The sequence below is a fragment of the Corythoichthys intestinalis genome, chromosome 1, assembly GCF_030265065.1.
Source record: "Corythoichthys intestinalis isolate RoL2023-P3 chromosome 1, ASM3026506v1, whole genome shotgun sequence".
In the NCBI taxonomy this organism is placed as follows: domain Eukaryota; kingdom Metazoa; phylum Chordata; class Actinopteri; order Syngnathiformes; family Syngnathidae; genus Corythoichthys; species Corythoichthys intestinalis.
The window spans coordinates 37681803-37704459 of NC_080395.1; the positions used below are offsets into that span (position 1 = coordinate 37681803).

At 37.6% G+C, this 22657-nt stretch overlaps 1 protein-coding gene across 2 annotated transcripts in view; it reads left to right on the forward strand.

Annotated features, from left to right (window-relative positions):
* tspan15 (tetraspanin 15) overlaps nucleotides 1-22657 on the forward strand; it is a 73163-nt gene that overhangs the window by 14864 nt on the left and 35642 nt on the right. For both annotated transcript variants that reach the window (XM_057852906.1, XM_057852897.1), the window contains exons 2-4: nucleotides 16-201; nucleotides 12418-12492; nucleotides 13466-13561. In XM_057852906.1, the coding sequence (XP_057708889.1) occupies nucleotides 16-201; nucleotides 12418-12492; nucleotides 13466-13561 (357 nt within the window). The remainder of the gene's footprint in view (nucleotides 1-15; nucleotides 202-12417; nucleotides 12493-13465; nucleotides 13562-22657) is intronic.

The following is a 22657-nucleotide window of genomic DNA, read 5'->3' on the forward strand; positions in this document are numbered from 1 at the left end:
TTTTTTTTTTTTCAGCTGATAGGTGGCTTCATCCTGGCAATAGGTATATATGCTGAGGTGGAGAGGCAGCGCTACAAGACATTGGAGGGGGTGTTCCTGGCCCCTGCTTTGATTCTTATACTCCTGGGAATCGTCATGTTCATTGTTTCATTCATTGGTGTCTTGGCATCACTCAGGGATAATCTCATTCTCCTCAAGGTGGTGAGTAGTGCCCAAAGAGTTTAAACACTGCTTTAAGTATGTACATTTCACAGAAAATAGATCAACACATATGTTTCAATTTGTATTACTCCAGTTGTATCCCACCAGAATGTTTTAGAACATCTAAAAATATATAATTGCTGAAAAAAAAGTTCAATATATTTTGTCCGACATTTCAGACAGTGAAACTGTTACTGTGGCTTTAACCAACAAGATACAGTGGGGCAAATAAGTATTTAGTCAACCACTAATTGTTTCCCACTTGAAAATATTAGAGAGGCCCGTAATTGTCAACATGGGTAAACCTCAACCATGAGAGACAGAATGTGGGAAAACAAACTGAAAATCACATTGTTTGATTTTTAAAGAATGTATTTGCAAATCATGGTGGAAAATAAGTATTTGGTCAATACCAAAAGTTCATCTCAATACTTTGTTATGTACCCTTTGTTGGCAATACCGGAGGCCAAACATTTTCTGTAACTCTTCACAAGCTTTCAACACAATGTTGCTGGTATTTTGGCCCATTCCTCCATGCAGATATCCTCTAGAGCAGTGATGTTTTGGGGCTGTCTTTGGGCAACACGGACTTTCAACTCCCTCCACAGATTTTATATTGGGTTGAGATCTGGAGACTGGCTAGGCCACTCCAGGACCTTGAGATGCTTCTTACGAAGCCACTCCTTTGTTGCCCTGGCTGTGTGTTTGGGCTCATTGTCATGCTGAACGACCCAGCCATGTCTCATCTTCAATGCCCTTGCTGATGGAAGGAGATTTTCTCTCAAAATCTCTCAATACATGGCCCCATTCATTCTGTCCTTTACACAGATCAGTTGTCCTGGTCCTTTTGCAGAAAAACAGCCCCATAGCATGATGTTTCCACCCCCATGCTTCACAGTGGGTATGGTGCAATTGAGTATTCTTTCTCCTCCAAACACGAGAACCTGTGTTCCTACCAAAAAGTTATATTTTGGTTTCATCTGACCATAACACATTCTCCCAATCATCTTCTGGATAATCCAAATGCTTTTTAGTGAACCGCAGACGGGCCTGGACGTGTACTGGCTTCAGCAGGGGGACACGTCTGGCAGTGCAGGATTTGAGTCCCTGGTGGCGCATTGTGTTACTGATAGTAGCCTTTGTTACTGTGGTCCCAGCTCTCTGTAGGTCATTCACTAGGTCCCACCGTGGGGTTCTGGGATTTTTGCTCACCGTTCTTGTTATCATTTTGACGCCACGGGGTGAGATCTTGCATGGAGCCCCAGATCGAGGGAGATTATCATAGGTCTTGTATGTCTTCCATTTTCTAATAATTGCTCCCACAGTTGATTTCTGTACACCAAGCGAAGAGTGAAGAGTTACAGAAAACGTTTGGCCTCCGTTATTGCCAACAAAGGGTACATAACAAAGTACTGAGATGAACTTTTGGTATTGACCAAATATTTATTTTCCACCATGATTTGCAAATACATTCTTTAAAATCAAACAATGATTTTCTGTTTTGTTTTTTTCCACATTCTGTCTCTCATGGTTGAGGTTTACCCATGTTGACAATTACAGGCCTCTCTAATCTTTTCAAGTAGGAGAACTTGCACAATTGGTGGTTGACTAAATACTTATTTGCCCAACTGTAATTTGGGCATTTAAATCTAGTAAACTGACACACTACGGAATAAATGCTTCAGATTCTCTTGCCAAATAATCCAAACATGCACATGTTATAGAATTTTGATTTTGAATCGTTGATACTATACAATTTTATCCAGATTGAGTCGGGCCCAAACATAAGAAATAATAATAATTATCATGTTGCTGTGGTTTGATTTTCTCTTTAATAATATGGAAGCGGAATGACACATGCTCAGTATGTTAAACAGATTAGTGCTGCAATGATTAATCGATTTAACTCGAGTATTCGATTAGAAAAAAATATTCAAATTAAATTTTATTGCTTCGAGTATTCGTTTAGTATTTTGTTTAGTGGCGATGTAATGGTTTATTTTGAAAATGTTTGCATGTAGTTTTATTGATTAGGGTGGATTTACTGCCATCTGGTCTGCCTCATTTCACATGGCTGAATCCAAATGCTCCCTGTTAAGACCCACGTAAGCTAAGTTTTTGTTTGAGCTAATGTTTTTTAATGCATTCGTAATTTCGTTTATAGATATATTTAGCTGTTTTTTGTGGGAATATGTGTTTGAACCTTTTGTTAGGAGCATTGAAAAAAAAAAAAAAAACATTTTATAGCATTCAAGCTAGCGGACTTTTGCTATATAAGTTAGCCAATTGTTCTTTTGTTGTACATAGGTCCTCTTTTTTTTAAATACCTTTTGAGGCTCAGCTCAGGTATTTGAATTTTTGATGTTCCTGATCCGATTACTCGATTATTCGAACTAACTACTTCCTCGATTAATCGACTACTAAAATAATCGATAGCTGCAGCCCTAAAACAGATATTGTCCAATCACTTTAATCTAGGGCTGCAGCTATCGAATATTTTAGTAATCGAGCATTCTGCTAAAAATTCCATCGATTAATCCGATATATATTTTTTTAAAGTAAAGAGCAATTATAAATTTACATGACAAAACGAGACATTTCCCCTAATATCGAACCATTTTTAGACAATCAATGTGTTTATTTTAGGTGTACATTGTTGAAAACAGCCTACAATTGCATCTAGAGCTGGGAATCTTTGGGCACCTAACGACTCGATTACGATTACGATTCAGAGGCTCCGATTCGATTATAAAACGATTATTGATGCACCCCCCCTCTTTTTTATTTATTTATTTAATTTTTTTTTTTTTTTTTTTAATGTTTTGTACATTAGTTCCAAAATTGTTCAAAAATACTCTCAGGCTAAACCAAACTACTATTTCAGTATCAAGTTATCATATAGCAGTAAACAAATATACAAAAATAACATTAAATAAAAAACTCCAGTCCACATTCTGTATCAGCAGCTTTAAACTCAATTCAATTAATTTAATGTTGTGAATCAACCGTTAAAGTTGTTAAAATTGCTCCCGTTATTCCATAATTTCCCTTTTGTCTACTTTTGACATGTGAACGTTTTAAAACTATTTTAAAGATAGATTCAAGTCAATATTTTACCGATTTAGGAGTATTTTAGATAAAAAGTTAATTAGGTTTGCTTGGAAGGTTCGCTACAACAGCCTTGCAGGGAAGTGTACTGCTTTAAGATGGCGGCCGTTTACTAACGCCCACATCTAGCTTTTTGTAGATGTGCTGCTAACGCTACCGAATCTATATTACATCTAGTCCTATATAAATGATATCTACCGTAACATTATGTGGATGTACTTTGTAGCAGCTTTTTGGCAGCAGTCAGGTATGTTGTTGTGTTTTTTTTATCTCGTGGCATGAGTTGAGCTAGAGCCGTGAGTTGAGCATTGGCATTACCCGAGGGGCCGGGTAATGAGAAGCATGATGTTTAGCTACTCTCGCTCCGTTCTGTCCCGAAGACCGCGCGGCGTGCTGAGTGTGTTGTACTTCTGCTTTACTTGGCATATTTCAATAATCGGAATTTGGATGTTTGTGAATCGTTCTCGAATCTTCCACGGCCAAATCGCGAAGAATCTAAGAATTGGAATTTTTGCACACCTCTAATTGCATCTCAGATAGTAAAAAAAAACAACGAATTCACTGCTTTCGCTCCAAAAATTTTGATCTTATAATTAAAAAAAATTATCATTTCTTACCTAAAAATGTCAATACGCTTTATAACACACATCACTTAAAAATTAAGTGTTTTTCCCCCGTGTTTCCATTCCTGCCAAGTTAGTTTTAACTTCTAGTTAAGTTTTAAGTTAGACTAAATTGTAACAACAACACAACAAGGACATTTGTTTTTAAGTGAAATGCTCAGAATTACTTTTTTTGACGATCCTCACCTTTGCCTTCTTTGTTGCTCCAAAGTTAGCCGATCCAGATAAATATCAAACACTTTTAAAAATAATTCTATGTAGATTAATTTCACATAGTGTGCAATTTCACAAGCATTCTAGGCTTCCATTACACCTACGCAGTGACACAAGTTAATTGCCTCCACACTACGGCCCATTGGTACAGTAATTTATGCAAATGGAGGCCCAAACTAGTATTGAGTGCATTGAAATAAACATACTTTTCAAAAGCCTGACATGTGTGCTTTAAATATACTTGTTTGATTGTTTTCAACGGACGATTTGCTGCAATTGGCTGTTCAGGGTGTACCCCTGCCACCTGCTGAACATATGGAACAACAACAACAAAAAACTTAACAGTTGGGTTAACAAATCTAATGTAAGTAAAATAACTGTATTTTTCTGAAATAAAATTATTTTTCACAGGATTGTATTTTTTTTTAATTCAATTTTTATTTTATTTTATTTTTTTAAGAATTGCTACTGCAGAAATTGTCAAACTCGAGGTCCGGGGGCCAAATTTGTTCCGTGAAATCTTCTTGCATGACCCGTCATGAAATAAAGTGATACAACTTTGTTTCTTACAAAAATAGCAAAATTGCAGATTATCACTTTTAAATAAATAAAAAAAAAACCATTGAAATATTGCAAGTATGTTTGTTCCCAATCCCAAAACAATTGTTGGAATGGAAAGTTTTTATTGGTTTCTAATGAGAATAAAAATTAATAAATAATAATACCGGGTATGTTTAAATTTGTCCAAAAAAAATCCATTTGTTTATACTCCTATCAGTGTTTTTTGGTAGTCCTTTTAATTTTTGCCTTAGTCTTTTGGACGAAAATGGTTTAAATATACTTTCAATTAGTCTTAGTTATATTTTATTCATTTCAAAATGTGTTCTTCTTCATCTAGTTTTAGGTGACAAAATCTTGTACAGATCTCGTCTAGTTTTAGTCAAGTTACTCAAAATGTGTTCGTCTGTAAAATTCAAAAGTTTTTGTCCAAAAATAAAGGTTCCAAAAATATCAAAACAGACATAGACAGACAAGCATATATTGTAGCGTTCACAAGGTCAACGCCAACTTCATGATCATAATACACACTCCGCAAGAAAGGCAGTACAGTGATCCCTCGCTACTTCGTGCTTCAACCTTCGCGCCCTCAGTCCATCGCAGATTTTTTTTCCAATTTAAAAAAAAAAAAAAAAAAATACAGTATTTTATAGAGATGTCCCGATCTGATCACGTACAGCCTCTCACCTCTCCCTCTTGCTGCTTTTCTTGCTCACCAATCAGCTCCTTGTTAAAGTTAACGATGAGCAACAGCTCTGAAGCTTTGATCTTGCTAGAGAAGCTTGGAAGCGCATACCTTAAAAGGCGCCGAATGAATGAGCTCGTTAAACACGAGGGTAAAGGCCCAAGTACACTGCATGCGTGATCGTTGCGGTTCCGGTCCGACTCCGGTAAAAAATAGCGCCGGAGCCAATCCGTTCCCATTATATCCTATTGTTCAACGTATACCGGCCGCGTCAGTGGTCCGGCTTGACTGCGAACCACCTCCGGCGTGCCACATGCCCGCCGGATGGTATAGGCTATTTTCTATTTTTGCCGGACACGCATCCGGCAAAATGGGCGGAGCTGGTCCTGGACGTAACAACCCAGGTGCCTAATCACGGTTTAAACACGAGCGAAGATGGATGATGAGCGCTTCATCATGGAGGTGGAAACCCACAAAATCATTTATGATGCAGCAGATCCTTTCTATGAGGACAATTTTAAAAAGGAAGCTGCAAGGTGTCCTATTATGTGTGTTTTTCTGTCCTGATCTCATCATGATGCAGTCATGTCTGTCTCTTAATTCCAGATTAACTAAAATATCAATATGCAAAGAAAATATGTGCTCTCTCTCTGCTTCTCTGATGAGTATAGACTCCGTGTGTTTTTCGTTGTTTTAAAGGGCACATTATCGCGCGCGATCATGCGAGAGCTCACCGGGGGGACGAGGTTGGCGGACCGCAGCCGTGCAGCAGCCGGTATGATTTGCCTGTTTTTGACGGACTGCGTGGCACGCAGGCAACACTGAACCGGACCGGAACCGCAACGATCACGCATGCAGTGTACTTGGGCCTTAAGGGTGCTGAGGCGATTCATTGTGTATGTGTAAGTGAGCAGCATGAGCGGATTTGAGTGGATTCACTCAATGACGCATTTAATAAAGACAAGTAGAACTGAAACGAATACTCGAGTAACTCAAGTAACTCGGGTTTAAAAATTGATCCGAGTAATTTTATTGGCCTCGAGGAATCGTTTCATTTTGCCAGCTCTGTGCATCGCGTTTTGCCCAGACGACGTTTAATGCGGGACAATGCGCTGACGTCATGTCTGTAGAGGAAGAAACAATAATACCTGATTGCAGCCGACAGCCGCGTCAAACTGTGCCAACGTTTCTGCAAACTACGCCCGCATGATGCTACGCTGGTAGGAGGTAGCGTCTGATGAGTCTCATTGATATCACATGTATATAGAACTAAATGCGAAATGACAGACTTGTTGGCGTTAGTAAAAAGCCGCCATCTTAAAGCAGTAGACTTCTCAGCACTAATAAATAAAATTAACATTACTCTTCCTTGCTAACGTAACGTTAGCCCTGCGGAGGGCTAGGTTTCTATTAATTATGACCACTGTTGATGCGTGGCTAATGTGTCTTACATACAGGCTTTATTCAATCTGTAAAAACACAGCGTTGTAGAGTGATGAGGGTGTAAAATAAAAAAACATACTAAGCTGACTGTCAGTTTTAGCTCAGTAGTCATTACTGAATAAAACACCTAGTAGCACTGGTGCGTGATGTGCTCCAGTAGCAGGTATGATATATTTATTTTGAATACTGCAAAAACTCAAAATCCTATCTTGACTTATGATTTAGAATTTAAAACTTAACTAGAACTTAAAAGAGCTTGCCACAAATAGAAATTCAATTGAAACAGGTGGGAAAAACACCTAACTTGTGTGTTATCAAGCGTAATGACATTTTAGGTAAGAAATACGATTTTTAAGACCTAGAAGTTTTTTGAGTGAAAGCTGTAATTTTTTTTGGTTTTTTTTTGTGACATCTGAGATGCAAATGTTGGCTGTTTTCAACAATATACATCGAAAATAAAGACATTGATAGTCTGAAAATGGTTCAATATTAGGTGAAATGTTTTGTTTTCTCTTGTATATTTATAATTGGTCTTTACCTAAAAAAAATGTTTTATCCGATTAGTTGATTAAGCAATAGAATTTTCAGTCGAATACTCGATTACTAAAATATCGATAGCTACAGCCCTAAAGACAAGCATTTTATTTTTTAATACTTTGGGGGGAAAAAAGGGATAAAACGTATATATGTATCAAGTATATGTCAAATAGATACTGTATGTATATATATATATATATATGTATATATATATATATATATATGTATATATGTATATATATATACTGCATATATGTATTAGGGCTGTCAAACGATTAAAATTTTTAATTGAGTTAATTACAGCTTAGAAATTAATTAATCGTAATTAATCGCAATTAATCGCAATTCAAATCATCTATAAAATATGCCATATTTTTCTGTAAATTATTGTTGGAATAGAAAGATAAGACACAAGATGGATGTAGACATTGAAAATACAGAACATAAGGACTGTTTGTTTATTATAACAATAAATCAACAAGATGGCATTAACATTATTAACATTCTGTTAAAGCGATCCATGGATAGAAAGACTTGTAGTTCTTAAAAGAAAAATGTTAGTACAAGTTATAGAAATTTTATATTAAAACCCCTCTTAATGTTTTCGTTTTAATAAATGTTGTAAAATTTTCATTTAAAAAAATAAACTAGTAGCCCGCCATTGTTGATTTCAATAATCACTTACACAATGCTCATGGGTGCTGAAGCCTATAAAATCAGTCGCGCCCAAGCGCCAGCAGAGGCCGGCAAAACTCCATAAAACACAATTAACAAGCTGTTCACTGTACTGTCATTTAAATCTGTCTGAGCGGGGGGAGTGCGTTAATTGCGTCAAATATTTTAACGTAATTAATTTTAAAAAATTAATTAACGCCCGTTAACGCGATCATTTTGACAGCCCTAGTATGTATGTATGTATGTATGTATGTATGTATATATACAGTGCCTTGCAAAAGTATTCGGCCCCGTGAACCTTGCAACCTTTCGCCACATTTCAGGCCTCAAACATAAAGATATAAAATTTTAATTTTTTGTCAAGAATCAACAACAAGTGGGACACAATCGTGAAGTGGAACAACATTTATTGGATAATTTAAACTTTTTTAACAAATAAAAAACTGAAAAGTGGGGCGTGCAATATTATTCGGCCCTCTTGCGTTAATACTTTGTAGCGCCACCTTTTGCTCCAATTACAGCTGCAAGTCGCTTGGGGTATGTTTCTATCAGTTTTGCACATCGAGAGACTGACATTCTTGCCCATTCTTCCTTGCAAAACAGCTTGAGCTCAGTGAGGTTGGATGGAGAGTGTTTGTGAACAGCAGTCTTCAGCTCTTTCCACAGATTCTCGATTGGATTCAGGTCTGGACTTTGACTTGGCCATTCTAACACCTGGACACGTTTATTTTTGAACCATTCCATTGTAGATTTGGCTTTATGTTTTGGATCATTGTCCTGTTGGAAGATAAATCTCCGTCCCAGTCTCAGGTCTTGTGCAGATACCAACAGGTTTTCTTCCAGAATGTTCCTGTATTTGGCTGCATCCATCTTCCCGTCAATTTTAACCATCTTCCCTGTCTCTGCTGAAGAAAAGCAGGCCCAAACCATGATGCTGCTACCACAATGTTTGACAGTGGGGATGGTGTGTTCAGGGTGATGAGCTGTGTTGCTTTTATGCCAAACATATAGTTTTGCATTGTGGCCAAAAAGTTCAATTTTGATTTCATCTGACCAGAGCACCTTCTTCCACATGTTTGGTGTGTCTCCCAGGTGGCTTGTGGCAAACTTTAAACGAGACTTTTTATGGATATCTTTGAGAAATGGCTTTCTTCTTGCCACTCTTCCATAAAGGCCAGATTTGTGCAGTGTACGACTGATTGTTGTCCTATGGACAGACTCTCCCACCTCAGCTGTAGATCTCTGCAGTTCATCCAGAGTGATCATGGGCCTCTTGGCTGCATCTCTGATCAGTTTTCTCCTTGTTTGAGAAGAAAGTTTGGAAGGACGGCCGGGTCTTGGTAGATTTGCAGTGGTCTGATGCTCCTTCCATTTCAATATGATGGCTTGCACAGCGGTCCTTGATCATGGACCCTGTCCTGCAGGTCCGAGATACTGTTGTGGAGAAGTTTAAAGCTGGATTTGGATACAAAAAGTTTTAACAAGCTTTAAACATCTCAAGGAGCGCTGTGCAAGCCATCATATTGAAATGGAAGGAGCATCAGACCACTGCAAATCTACCAAGACCCGGCCGTCCTTCCAAACTTTCTTCTCAAACAAGGAGATAACTGATCAGAGATGCAGCCAAGAGGCCCATGATCACTCTGGATGAACTGCAGAGATCTACAACTGAGGTGGGAGAGTCTGTCCATAGGACAACAATCAGTCGTACACTGCACAAATCTGGCCTTTATGGAAGAGTGGCAAGAAGAAAGCCATTTCTCAAAGATATCCATAAAAAGTCTCGTTTAAAGTTTGCCACAAGCCACCTGGGAGACACACCAAACATGTGGAAGAAGGTGCTCTGGTCAGATGAAACCAAAATAGAACTTTTTGGCCACAATGCAAAACGATATGTTTGGCGTAAAAGCAACACAGCTCATCACCCTGAACACACCATTCCCACTGTCAAACATGGTGGTGGCAGCATCATGGTTAGTGCCTGCTTTTCTTCGGAAGGGACAGGGAAGATGGTTAAAATTGACGGGAAGATGGATGCAGCCAAATACAGGAACATTCTGGAAGAAAACCTGTTGGTATCTGCACAAGACCTGAGACTGGGACGGAGATTTATCTTCCAACAGGACAATGATCCAAAACATAAAGCCAAATCTACAATGGAATGATTCAAAAATGAACGTATCCAGGTGTTAGAATGGCCAAGTCAAAGTCCAGACCTGAATCCAATCGAGAATCTGTGGAAAGAGCTGAAGACTGCTGTTCACAAACACCCTCCATCCAACCTCACTGAGCTCGAGCTGTTTTGCAAGGAAGAATGGGCAAGAATGTCAGTCTCTCGATGTGCAAAACTGATAGAAACATACCCCAAGCGACTTGCAGCTGTAATTGGAGCAAAAGGTGGCGCTACAAAGTATTAACGCAAGGGGGCCGAATAATTTTGCACGCCCCGCTTTTCAGTTTTTTATTTGTTAAAAAAGTTTAAATTATCCAATAAATGTTGTTCCACTTCACGATTGTGTCCCACTTGTTGTTGATTCTTGACAAAAATTAAAATTTTATATCTTTATGTTTGAAGCCTGAAATGTGGCGAAAGGTTGCAAGGTTCAAGGGGGCTGAATACTTTTGCAAGGCACTGCATATGTACAGTGGAGAGAACAAGTATTTGATAGACTGCCAATGGGAAAACCCATTGGGAGTCTATCAAATACTTGTTCTCCCCACTGTATGTATATATGTATATATAGTTAGCTGGGATAGGCTCCAGCACCCTTGTGACCCTCGAGGATAAGCGGCTCTGAAAATAAATGAATATATATAGTATATATATCTTTCCAATGCGAAAACTGGGGAAAAAAAAAACATTAAAAACACCCTTCCCAAAATTTTTTTAGATGTAAACAAGCTCCGCCTCTACTTCGCGGATTTTCGATTATTGGTCCCCATTAACAGCAGAAAACGAGGGATTACTGTACATTACCGGTATTTTCAATTAAACCCACCTAGAAGCCGCAAACTGTATGTAGAAAAATGTTGTCCGAGTGTTTAAGAGGATGCTTGCCATGCTAAAGTTGATATTAATGCTAACGCAACGAGTTACATTTAGTGTGTGATGTTCACTCAGCACAGTCTCTTAAAGGCGAAAGCAACATTGCAGATTCTCTCTCGCCAAGATGTAGCGCACATTATCTTCAAACACATCTTAAACTGCGGGGAGGAGAGTGAGGGAGATGCGCAGCACATCTCACATGAGTGACACACCCCAAACACTGCAATGATGCAAGCTGACGTACTCTATGTACGATATGAAAATGTCACGCATTTTGAACATATGACAAAAAATGTCGCATTTTCGTCTCGTTGTCATCTCGTCAGACAACAACTGGCATTTGTCTCTTTATGTTCTAGTCTCCCAAGCCATGTTTTTAGCTCGTCAATGTGATGTAAAAAAAATTTCGTTAACAAAATATTTTCGTTATCGTCAGTGTTGACGAAAACAACAATGTACTGTCTGTGATGCTCCTTTCCCACTGAAACTAGTGGGTCAACGCGCGTTTTTCCAAGCAGATGCAACCCATTAGCAATTGGCATTTGGCACCTTTCCCATTGACAAAAAAAAGCCGTGTCTTTTTTTTTTTCACCCGTCTAACCCCCTACCCCTCTTCAGCCGTGAAGTAAGGTTACGTGACGTCACCACGCTAAGATGCGCGTCGACAAATGCGACCAAATTCATTCAGTTCAACGAAATAAACAATGCAGAGCAAAATGTAAGCCTCCTTTCCGTTTGTGTTCTGTGTTTTCATGCTTTTTACTTCCCTCAAAATGGTCGAAATGCAGCAAAGGATCAACACTCTGCTTGTGCTGAGGGGACGTGAGTTTTGGTTTGAAATTGAAAGGAGTCGTGTGGGGCGTGTTAAATGGGAGGCGACTGGCACGTTATGACGCATCACGTAAGAGCCTACGTCACCACGTAGATTAGGGTATTGACTGTTGACCCGGGGTTTTGCTTTCACACTGCATGACGATCGGAGCCTGATTGACACGGGTCGAGGCGGGTCGCTGCACCTTTCCCACTGCCACCAAAAGCCGATTGTTAGTGGGTTGACACAGGTTTTTTGGCCAGTGGGAAAGGGGTATATGAGTACGCGACAAATTATAATGCCACTCTGAGGAAACCATAACTACATTGTTGCCCATGACAATATTAGTTTGACACTGTGGTCATTTACGACCATACATTTCTAGTTTAAGACTACATTGGAAAAAGTAACCAAGATATAATCGAACACTAAATACTAAAGCGTTTTTGGCCAAACAAATGAACAGAACACATTCATATACTCTATCTTAAAAATTGCTTTCCTTTTTTTGACATAGTTCATGTATACACTGGCGGTGTGTCTCGTTCTGGAGCTGCTGGGTGGAATTTTGGCACTTGTGTTTCGCAACCAGGTAAATACTTTTTTTTTTTTTTTTAAATATTGTAATATAAAATACGATTCCACCTATATACTGTACCCATGATTTGAAGAAGCAGGATTAACTGTCATATCTGTGGAATATAAGATTTGGCTCTAAAAAAGCAACAGGAGAGTTTTTGTCAAAAAATGTGGAATGTTGTTAACTTACTACTTACTTACTACTAGTAACTTACTTTTGTTCATTTAAAATCTAAAAAACATTTGTATAAATCGTTGTTATTCTTGCACTAATCATCTGATATGGATGTAAATACACTTAAACCTGAAGTTTTGCCATTAAAACTCGTTTAATTTCAATTTATTTGATGTGTTGTTTAGAACTTTAAAGATGACAATATTTCAATGTTTATGGACCTAATGTATGTCTGTAAATCGCTAATCAGTAATGCGTCCACTTGAATGTTCTGCTTAATTCTAATTAGACACAAACAGTGGACCATATTTGAAAGTTAATTCATTAGCTGCCATTGACGGCAATAGACACCAGTGAAATGAAATGAATATTATTACATTCGCCACAGCCCTCAGAGTTCAAATGGATTGGATGTCTACTAGTGGCAAACCCATTTAAATTCACAACATGAGGATGAAAAGAGCCCCATAATTGTACGTCTATCATTGTCAATGGAGAAGAGAGGGAAAAAAAAAAAAAAAAAGGCCATGTGAAGGAGTTTCTACACAGAAGTGTCATGTCGCTTTCTGGATATTTAAACACATTAACCTTATGGGATCTGGCTATGCCAGATTGCATCTGACAGATGTGGGCTATAAAACTGTCACATTTTGATTTCCACTTCACTGGATCAGTCACCTTGACAACCAGGACTTATGACAAACTTGTCACTCCTGCGTCAATTCCACACAACGATTGAAACGTGATTCTGACAATTCTACTGTTGGTTCACATCCAATCTGCTTGACTTCTTTTCCCCTTCTCTGTCCAGACAGTGGATTTATTGAACAAGAACATAAGAAGAGGCATAGTTAACTACTATGATGACTTGGACTTCAAAAACATCATGGATTTTGTCCAGAGGAAGGTAAAGTCCTTTTTTATAAGGCGCTCTTTTCAAGTGTGCCACTGCCTTGCTTCTTCACCAATAAAAAGGCTGAAGAGCTTGCTGCAATTCAATAAGTATGTAAATACACGCGTTGCGATTCGATGGAAAAACAGCCATAACGGATTAATTATGATTTAGTTCAGTTTGGAAGCGATACGATTCGTTACGATATAGTATGGAGGTAGATTTGTGTCTTTATTATTCAATCAAAAAAAAGGTTGCTTCGATCAAATAAAAAGTTGCTTCAATCAAAATATATACTTTCAATCGAAGAAAACGTCACTTCAATCAAAAAAAATGTGTTTGAATGCAAAAATAAATTTGAAACTCAAAAAAATATATTTGAAAACTATTTTTCTTTGATTGAATTTTATTTTTTTGATCAAAGTCAAGTTTTTTTTAATTGAAACACCATTTTTGATTGAAGTCATGTAATTTTCCGTTTGGACCACATTTTGGCTAGGACATTTGTGTCTTTATTATTCAATCAAAAAATAAATTGCTTCAAAAAAATATATATATATTTTCAAAAGAAAAATCACTTCGATCATTTTTTTTTTAATCAATCGTAGAAAAAAAGGTTTGAATGTGAAAAAATATTTGAGACTCAGAAATTCGCATTTGAACACTTTATTTTTCATTCAAACTGTTTTCTTTGATTGAAGCAATCCTTTTTGTGTTTGAGCCATATTAGGGGTAGGACATTTGTGTCAAAATCATTCAATCGCAATAAAAGTTGCTTTAATCAAAAAACTATTTTTAATCAAAGAAAAAAATCATTTGCAAAAACTTTTTTTTTTTTTAAATATATTTTTTATTTGAAATATATATATATTTTTATAGAAGTGTCCCTTTTTTTGAAAAGCAAAAAGTTTTAAACTTTTTTTTTTTTTTCAAAGTGGAAAAAGTTTTGAACACACTTTTTTTTTTTTGAAGTGGAAAAAGTTTTGAAGGCACTTTTTTTCGATTGAATCATTTTGACACAAAGATTCTCCTTCAACGCTAGTTCCGGTGTGTTTGATTGGCAGGTAGCTAAGGCAATGACATAAAAGTATGAAGCAAGCATAATAGCCACCAGGGCTCATCCAGCCATCGGAGTCTGTTGGAGTCTAAGCCGAATATAGGGCACCGGTACGGGCGTGTGACATCGGCATTTCACCGGAGTACGGTGCCCTTTTGCTTAATGTGATTTAACACGGCGAACTTCACCCGCTGCCCTGACGTGACGGTTGGCAATTGGTTCCAACCGGAGTGTCCGCGACGCGCCGGTACGGGAGTGGTCGGCGAGTGGCCCGACACTAGCCTGCCCAGTAAGTGAGTGGACTACCGGCGAGTCGCCGGCAGCCCCATCGCTTCAGCTTTGAATGAGTGCCGTGTCATTCGCGGGGCGTCCACTCGACAGCCGGCCTCCGCGCCTGGGGGGTGATATCGGGGTCCGACCAGTGTGCCACGACAGGGCACCGTACCGTTGCGGGTACTCTGGTGAAATGCCGATGTCACACGCCCGTACCGGTGCCCTATATTCGGCTTAGACTCCAACAGACTCCGATGGCTGGATGGAGCCCTGGTGGCCATTATGCTTGCTTCATACTTTTATGTCATTGGCGTAGCTACCTGCCAATCAAACACACCGGAACTAGCGTTGAAGGAGAATCTTTGTGTCAAAATGATTCAATCGAAAAAAAGTGCCTTCAAAACTTTTTCCACTTCAAAAAAAAAGTGTGTTCAAAACTTTTTCCACTTTGAAAAAAAAAAAGTTTAAAACTTTTTGCTTTTAAAAAAAAGTGACACTTCAATAAAAAAAAAATATATATTTCAAATAAAAAATATATTAAAAAAAAAAAAAAGTTTTTGCAAATGATTTTTTTCTTTGATTTATAATAGTTTTTTGATTAAAGCAACTTTTATTGCGATTGAATGATTTTGACACAAATGTCCTACCCCTAATATGGCTCAAACACAAAAAGGATTGCTTCAATCAAAGAAAACAGTTTGAATGAAAAATAAAGTGTTCAAATGCGAATTTCTGAGTCTCAAATATTTTTTCACATTCAAACCTTTTTTTCTACGACTGATTTAAAGAAAAAATTGATTGAAGTGATTTTTCTTTTGAAAATATATATTTTTTTGTTTGAAGCAATTTATTTTTTGATTGAATAATAAAGACACAAATGTCCTAGCCAAAATGTGGTCCAAACGGAAAATTACATGACTTCAATCAAAAATGGTGTTTCAATTAAAAAAAACTTGACTTTGATCAAAAAAATAAAATTCAATCAAAGAAAAATAGTTTTCAAATATATTTTTTTGAGTTTCAAATGTATTTTTGGATTCAAACACATTTTTTTTGATTGAAGTGACGTTTTCTTCGATTGAAAGTATATATTTTGATTGAAGCAACTTTTTATTTGATCGAAGCAACTTTTTTTTTTATTGAATAATAAAGACACAAATCTACCTCCATAATATAGGGAAACAAAGCAATACAATGCAGACCAACAAGAAATCCCCTGAAAACTATGTTAAACTAAAAAGGCTTAGAAAATGGGCCACATCATCACTAATCAAATCATTTAGAAATGTTTCAAGTAATACTGGGAGATGAAAACAGAAGAAAATAAGCACACAACTAACACTTTGCATAGGTTGTTCCAAACAAAACTTTATTAAAGCAAAGGAGATGTTTATTACCCTGAATCCGTACACTACTGATGTTTAAAGCGACAGGCCACCAACAAAGTTTACTGCAATTTCACGCTAGAGACTTACTGAGGAATATTCGCCTTTGTACGATGACTTTGGCTGGAAAAATGGTGTCAAAGATATTTTCAATACCGCAATCTTTTACCTTTTGGAAAGAAAGTTTACATCCCTCCTTTATATCAAAAAACGTCTGAAGAGGCCCATGAATTTTTAATAATGTTTTATCTATGAAACCTATAAAAATGGTAAAAACAAATGGTGATTTCATACTTCTCAAGGATTTGTATCAAAATTTAGGATTGCTATAGGACAGTCCCTATACAAATATTTAAAAAAAAACAAAAAAAAACAAACAACAACAACAACAGTCATTGATTAGTGCCGGTTTCTGTCATAGTATATTCAAGTTGACCTTACCTTTTATTCCCTCTGCCAATGGAAATGTGACATTTACTATGAAAAGGCTCATACAATGTGCTTCCAGATAAAATGCACAATTAATATACACACAAAACATAGGTATGGGGGAAAAAATAGTGTTAGAATACATTTTATTATATTTTGAAGCAAGCCCTGATAAAAATGTATGGGTTGCATCAAAAAGGGCATCCGTCATAGATAGTGTGCCAAGAGAAACATTCAAGTGACACAGTGCAGTGACTAGGCATGTGCCGGTTACCAGTTTCAAGGTTTACCGTGGTATGAAAACGTCATGGTTTCTAAACTACTTAAATTTTCCGCCATACCGTGGTATGGTATTCGCTATTTTACATGTCCCAAAAATGCTGTCTTAGAGCGGCAAAGCTCACCCCTCCCTCTCCTGTTGTTGCTGTGTGTGTCAGTGACGCTATTCTGCTACACAGCCAGCGAACCAAAAAAGAAACACTCCAGACACAAGGCGTACTTTTCTTGAATTTATGACTGTCTCAAATCATGGTAACTGAAATATGGCGGAAAACACTCAGGTGACTTGAAGTTCCACTCTGAGACCCCCAGTTTGGCCAAATTTCAAAATTGTCCGATATGCATGTGTGATACATCATTGGAAAGTTTAAAATCTCAATTTTCTGGCGGAAGAAAATTTTAGAACAGGAGGGCATTTAAAAAAAAAAAAAAAGAAACCTTGTTTCGATCCAAAACTCCATGTAGCATGTATCACTGAGTGTCAAGACACGGCTGTGAATGGCCACACCTGGATTTTTTGGGAATTTTATGGGTGAAACATGGTAGTATAACAAGTAGAGGTGTGCAAAATTTCCGATTCTTAGATTATTCGCGATTCGGCCTTGGAAGATTCGAGAACAATTCACAAACATCCAAATTCCGATTATTGAAATATGCGAAGTAAAGTGGAAGTACACAACACTCAGCGCGCCGCGCGGTCTTCGGGACGGAACGGAGCGAGAGTAGTTAACAGCATGCTTCCCATTACCCGGCCCCTCGGGTAATGCCAATGCTCAACTCACAGCTCTAGCTCAACTCATGCAACGAGATAAAAAAACACAACAACATACCTGACTGCTGCCGAAAAGCTGTACATCCATATAATGTTACGGTGGATATCATTTATATAGGACTAGATTCAATATAGATTTGGTAGTGTTAGCAGCACATCTACAAAAGCTAGATGCGGACGTTATAAACGGCCGCCATCTTAAAGCAGTACACTTCCTTGCAAGGCTGTTGTAGCGAACCTTCCAAGTAAGCCTAATTAACGTTTTATCTAAAATACTCCTAAATCGGTAAAATATTGACTTGAATCTATCTTTAAAATAGTTTTAAAACTTTCACATGTCGAAAGTAGACAAAAGGGAAATTATGGAATAATGGGAGCAATTTTTACAAATTTAACGGTTGATTCACAACATTAAATTAATTGAATGTAGTTTAAAGCTGCTGATACAGAATGGGGACTGGAGTTTTTAATTTAATGTTATTTTTGTATATTTGTTTACTGCTATATGTTAACTTGGTACTGAAATAGTAGTGTGGTTTAGCCTGAGAGTATTTTTGAACAATTTTGGAACTAATGTACAAAACATTTTTAAAAAAGAGAGAAAAAAAAAGGAGGGGGGTGCATCAATAATCGTTTTATAATCCAATTGGAGCCTCTGAATCGTAATCGTAATCGAATCGTTAGGTGCCCAAAGATTCCCAGCTCTAATAACAAGGGTTGCGACGCAGAAATCGCAGACATCAAGGAGTGGTCGAGATGTTCTTTTGCATATATTTACCCTTTTAAACGTTTTTTAAACATTATTCTTGGTTTGGATCGGTAACTTTCCATATATATTTTTATTATATTGTCTATATACAGGATATATGTATATATTTTTCCCAAGTGGGAGCCTCCATGATCCTAATAAATTTAATAATAATTTTCAAAAAATATTATATAATTATATTCTCTCTCTCTCGCTCACATTTATTTATTTATTAAATAAAAATGCACGTTGATACGACGCACATAAAAGCAACTTCCATTAAAAAAAAATCGTTACAAAGTTGTATGGACTTACAATCCGCTAGCTTGTTGTTTTTTTGTTGTCTTCTGAAATTACACTTGGGTGACAGTGCTTCAAGTGTTTATTCATAGCCGACGTGCTACCGTGGTATGAGAGCACAGCTTAGCCAAGAGTACACACGGTGCCACCCTCCATGTTTTCCTTGAAATAATTCCAGGCTCTGGCTATTCTGGTCTGTTTTTTTGGCTTTATGCCGCTTTCACGTGTTACCAATTCTGGCTTTTTTAGTAATTGGCGGTGTTTTCAACTCCTCGCCGTAGTGAGGCATAAACCGGCGATTCACTTGGCTCGTTGTTGTTGGTTCGTCCAATTTCCTCCTCAGGAAGGCGGCGGCGTGCATAAAAACGCCAAAAGGCGTCGGATGGCTCTTTGTGGATACTTTTAATTGACCAAAACAAAAACGTGGGGGATGCAGCCACTCAACTACGGGCACTTTCCCAACTCACCGATCTCGCTCCCTCACTCTCGCTCGCCCACTTTCTTCCTCTTTGCTCAATCTGACAATGCCTGTCACATTGAAATAACAGCGGCCCCCTTGGGAGTGCCAGTAACAACCGCTTACACCGCGAGCGCCTGCCATTCTAAACATTATCTCCATGTAATTTTTTTTTAACCCGTCATTACCCGTCGACGGTATGTTTTGCCTGTCGACGCATTTATGTCATCGATGACGTCGACAACGTCGACTAGTCGGGACAGCTCTAATTATATCCTCAAAAGAGGACTACGGTTCTTCACACTGTTCGGTGGTAAACTTTCAGTCTTTTCACCAAAAGGTTTTTGGTCACATCTTTACTTTTTAGATTGATAGATTGACAGAATAGATGGTTCAAATTAAACATTTAATTTTGTGTTTAAACTTATTTTATGTTGCGCATTGTTGAAATGTATCAAATACATATTTTTGTAATTTTAACCATTAAGAAATGTACAGTATTAATAAAATAAATAGTAAATAAATATCAGCAAAAAATCTTATTATTTAATCTTAATCTAATTATTGCCTTGATTGTCATTTTGAAATAATATAAACAATATATTTTAGTCATGATTTCGGCCTCAGTTTTCTCGTACAGTATTCGGTTTTCAATTTCCTTCAAGAATTTTCATTTCATTGCATCCCTACTATTTACAATATTTAGAACAATCACAGTAAATGGTTTGCATATACGTGTTGCAAATCTGTACCAACATGAGCTTTTCTAGGAAAGAAATAATACCCCCAAAATATGACTTTTAAATATCATTTTAATTGAGTGGAACCAAAGATTTTAGTATTTGGTGTTTTAACAAATATTTTCAAGCATTATTTTAACTTTTTTTTTCTGATTTTGAATTTTTACTCACTGCATGTTTTAGTATTTTGTGTTGTGGATTATTTAAAACAATGTGGTGTAAAATGCTCTCCAATTCTGCAATGACCATCTTAACAAACACATTACATTCAGGAACTGTATTGCCTCTGCAGTGTTGAGTCATATTGAGAAAGCTCTTTAGGAATGTCCCTCCACTTGACTGTAAATTGAATGAATAAATCACACACGTGGTCCGAACGTGTGGTCACTATTTGCCTTTTACAGGACTCGATCAGTCACTGTGCCTTTCTGCTGCTTCAGGCGAACAGATCTTGATTGATCAGCATAGTTTGCAAAGCGTATCAGAGAAGACAGCCTCATTGTAAGGGTAAAGAATCCATTCATCACTTCATGTATGTTTTTATACAGTACATTGATGCAGTTGCACTTAGACAGTGTATATACTGTATATATTTTAGGTGCTTCACTCTGCACAACACATTTTTTTCCTACTCTAGTTACTGTGGCATTATTTCTAAGGCTTTGGATTTATAATGGCCACCATAATTGGCCTGTCTAACAGCGTGTTTCCATCCAACTGTATTTCACTAAAAATGTACTCATCTAGGAAGTGGACTGTTACATGCTCATTTAATTGTGCTGAAATGATTACTCGTTGTTTTAGGTGTTTTTTGTTGTATCCCATTCTTCTGTAATCCTCTCTTAAACAGTGATCAATTTCAAGCCTTGTCCTTCCCTATACAAATTGGGGTTCGGATTCGTTTTGATCAATTCTGTGCTCTAAAATATAGGGCAGGCATGTCAAACTCATCTTTGTCGCAGGCTGCGTCGTAGATATACTTTCCTTTGGATTGCCATTGTCTGACAACTAGGGCTGCCACGATGATTCGACAACTAATCGATTATCAAATGAATGAAATGTCCGGATCCTTTTTTTGATATATAATAGGGGTGTAACGGTACACAAAAATCTCGGTTCAGTACGTACCTCGGTTTTGAGGTCACAGTTCGGTTCATTTTTGGTACAGTAAGAAAACAAAATGCAAAATATAAATGTGCTAGTTGTTTATTACACACCTTTGTGCTTTCAACAATAGGAACATTAGCCTATACAAAGCTAGAATTCTGCTCAAAAAGTAGCGGGTATTTAAAGATAATCCAACAACAATTTGCCTTTCAGACCCTGCATATTGAGGGAAAAAAAAGTCGTGTGCTAAAGAGAAAAGCAATCCCAATGACAAAGATTTTAACATGTATTTTACATATGAAATGCCTCAATGAATCATTTTTTTCTTATGAATGGTTTTCAAAAGCTTTATTGGTGGTTTTTGTCAAGTTAAAGCGCCACACAGAAATTAATAAATTTTTAATTGTGTAAGCGGGATCTGTGTATTATCCTTTAATTCCAGGTGTTTTAGCTCATTTCAATTTATTTTATTTTAATGGGCTATTATTTATTTTATTATGTGTTTATATTTTACAAATGTGATGTAGTATTCATTTATATTGTATATTTTATGTTGTATAACTTTAGTTACTATGTGAATATTAGTTCCGACTTGTTTTGTTGTGGTAGGAGGGTTTTGTATTGAACACGGGGCCGTGTTGGCTATTATTATAGCAGAGAAAACAGCAGTAAATCAACAAAGACAAGTCAACTGTGCCCTGATCAACCACTCAAGAGATCTGATGGACTCAAAAAGTGGGTTACGATTGCATATTAGTTTGAAAATCGACCGGATCCACCGTATTTTTACACGAGTGACTTCCAGTCTACCCGATCCTAGCTACGGGTAGTAGTATTGCCGCAGGAGGATCGCGTCTCATGTCAAATAATAAACTCTGTCGTTCTTTTTGCGTGCGTCGCGTTTAGCCGCTTCTGGGACGCGTCTAACACGTGGCCGCACTTCGACTGATGTGCATTGGCTGATTGACTTTAACGCCCGCGTTTCACTGCGTTCTCGCTGCGGCCACGTTGTCGCGCCGTTGACGTTTCTGGGTTATACTGTCCTACCATGTCGGTCCTCATTATACTAGAGAAGACAGAGTAAATATAATCTATACAAAGAAACTGTAACCCGATCGACTCACAGGCTCGAAAAGTAAGGGCTGTCCACAGACTTGCAGGGGCCCGGGGACAAGAGACCATTATAGGGCCCACCGACCCCTGCCACCGGCTTGTCACGACAACATATGCAGTACTTATAATGCTTTGCAAGCGATGACAGTGTAAATTTTCAAATTATTTAATTTGAGAAGGACATTTAAGTTTAACAGACCGTAATGTGACGTGACACAATATAAACAAACAATTTCCATCAATGGTCCCATGTAGTCTACATTACAATACAACTGAGAGTGCTATGCCTGCCTGCTGAGCAACAAAACAGTATAACTAAACATCCTGTGCCTGCCCCCTCCACATCCCTGGGGTTATCAAGCCCTCAAACAGTGATGCGCCTAGATTTTTTGACAGCAAATTAATTTATAATATCAGCTGCTTGTTTGTGCTGTTTCGGTGATGGATTCGT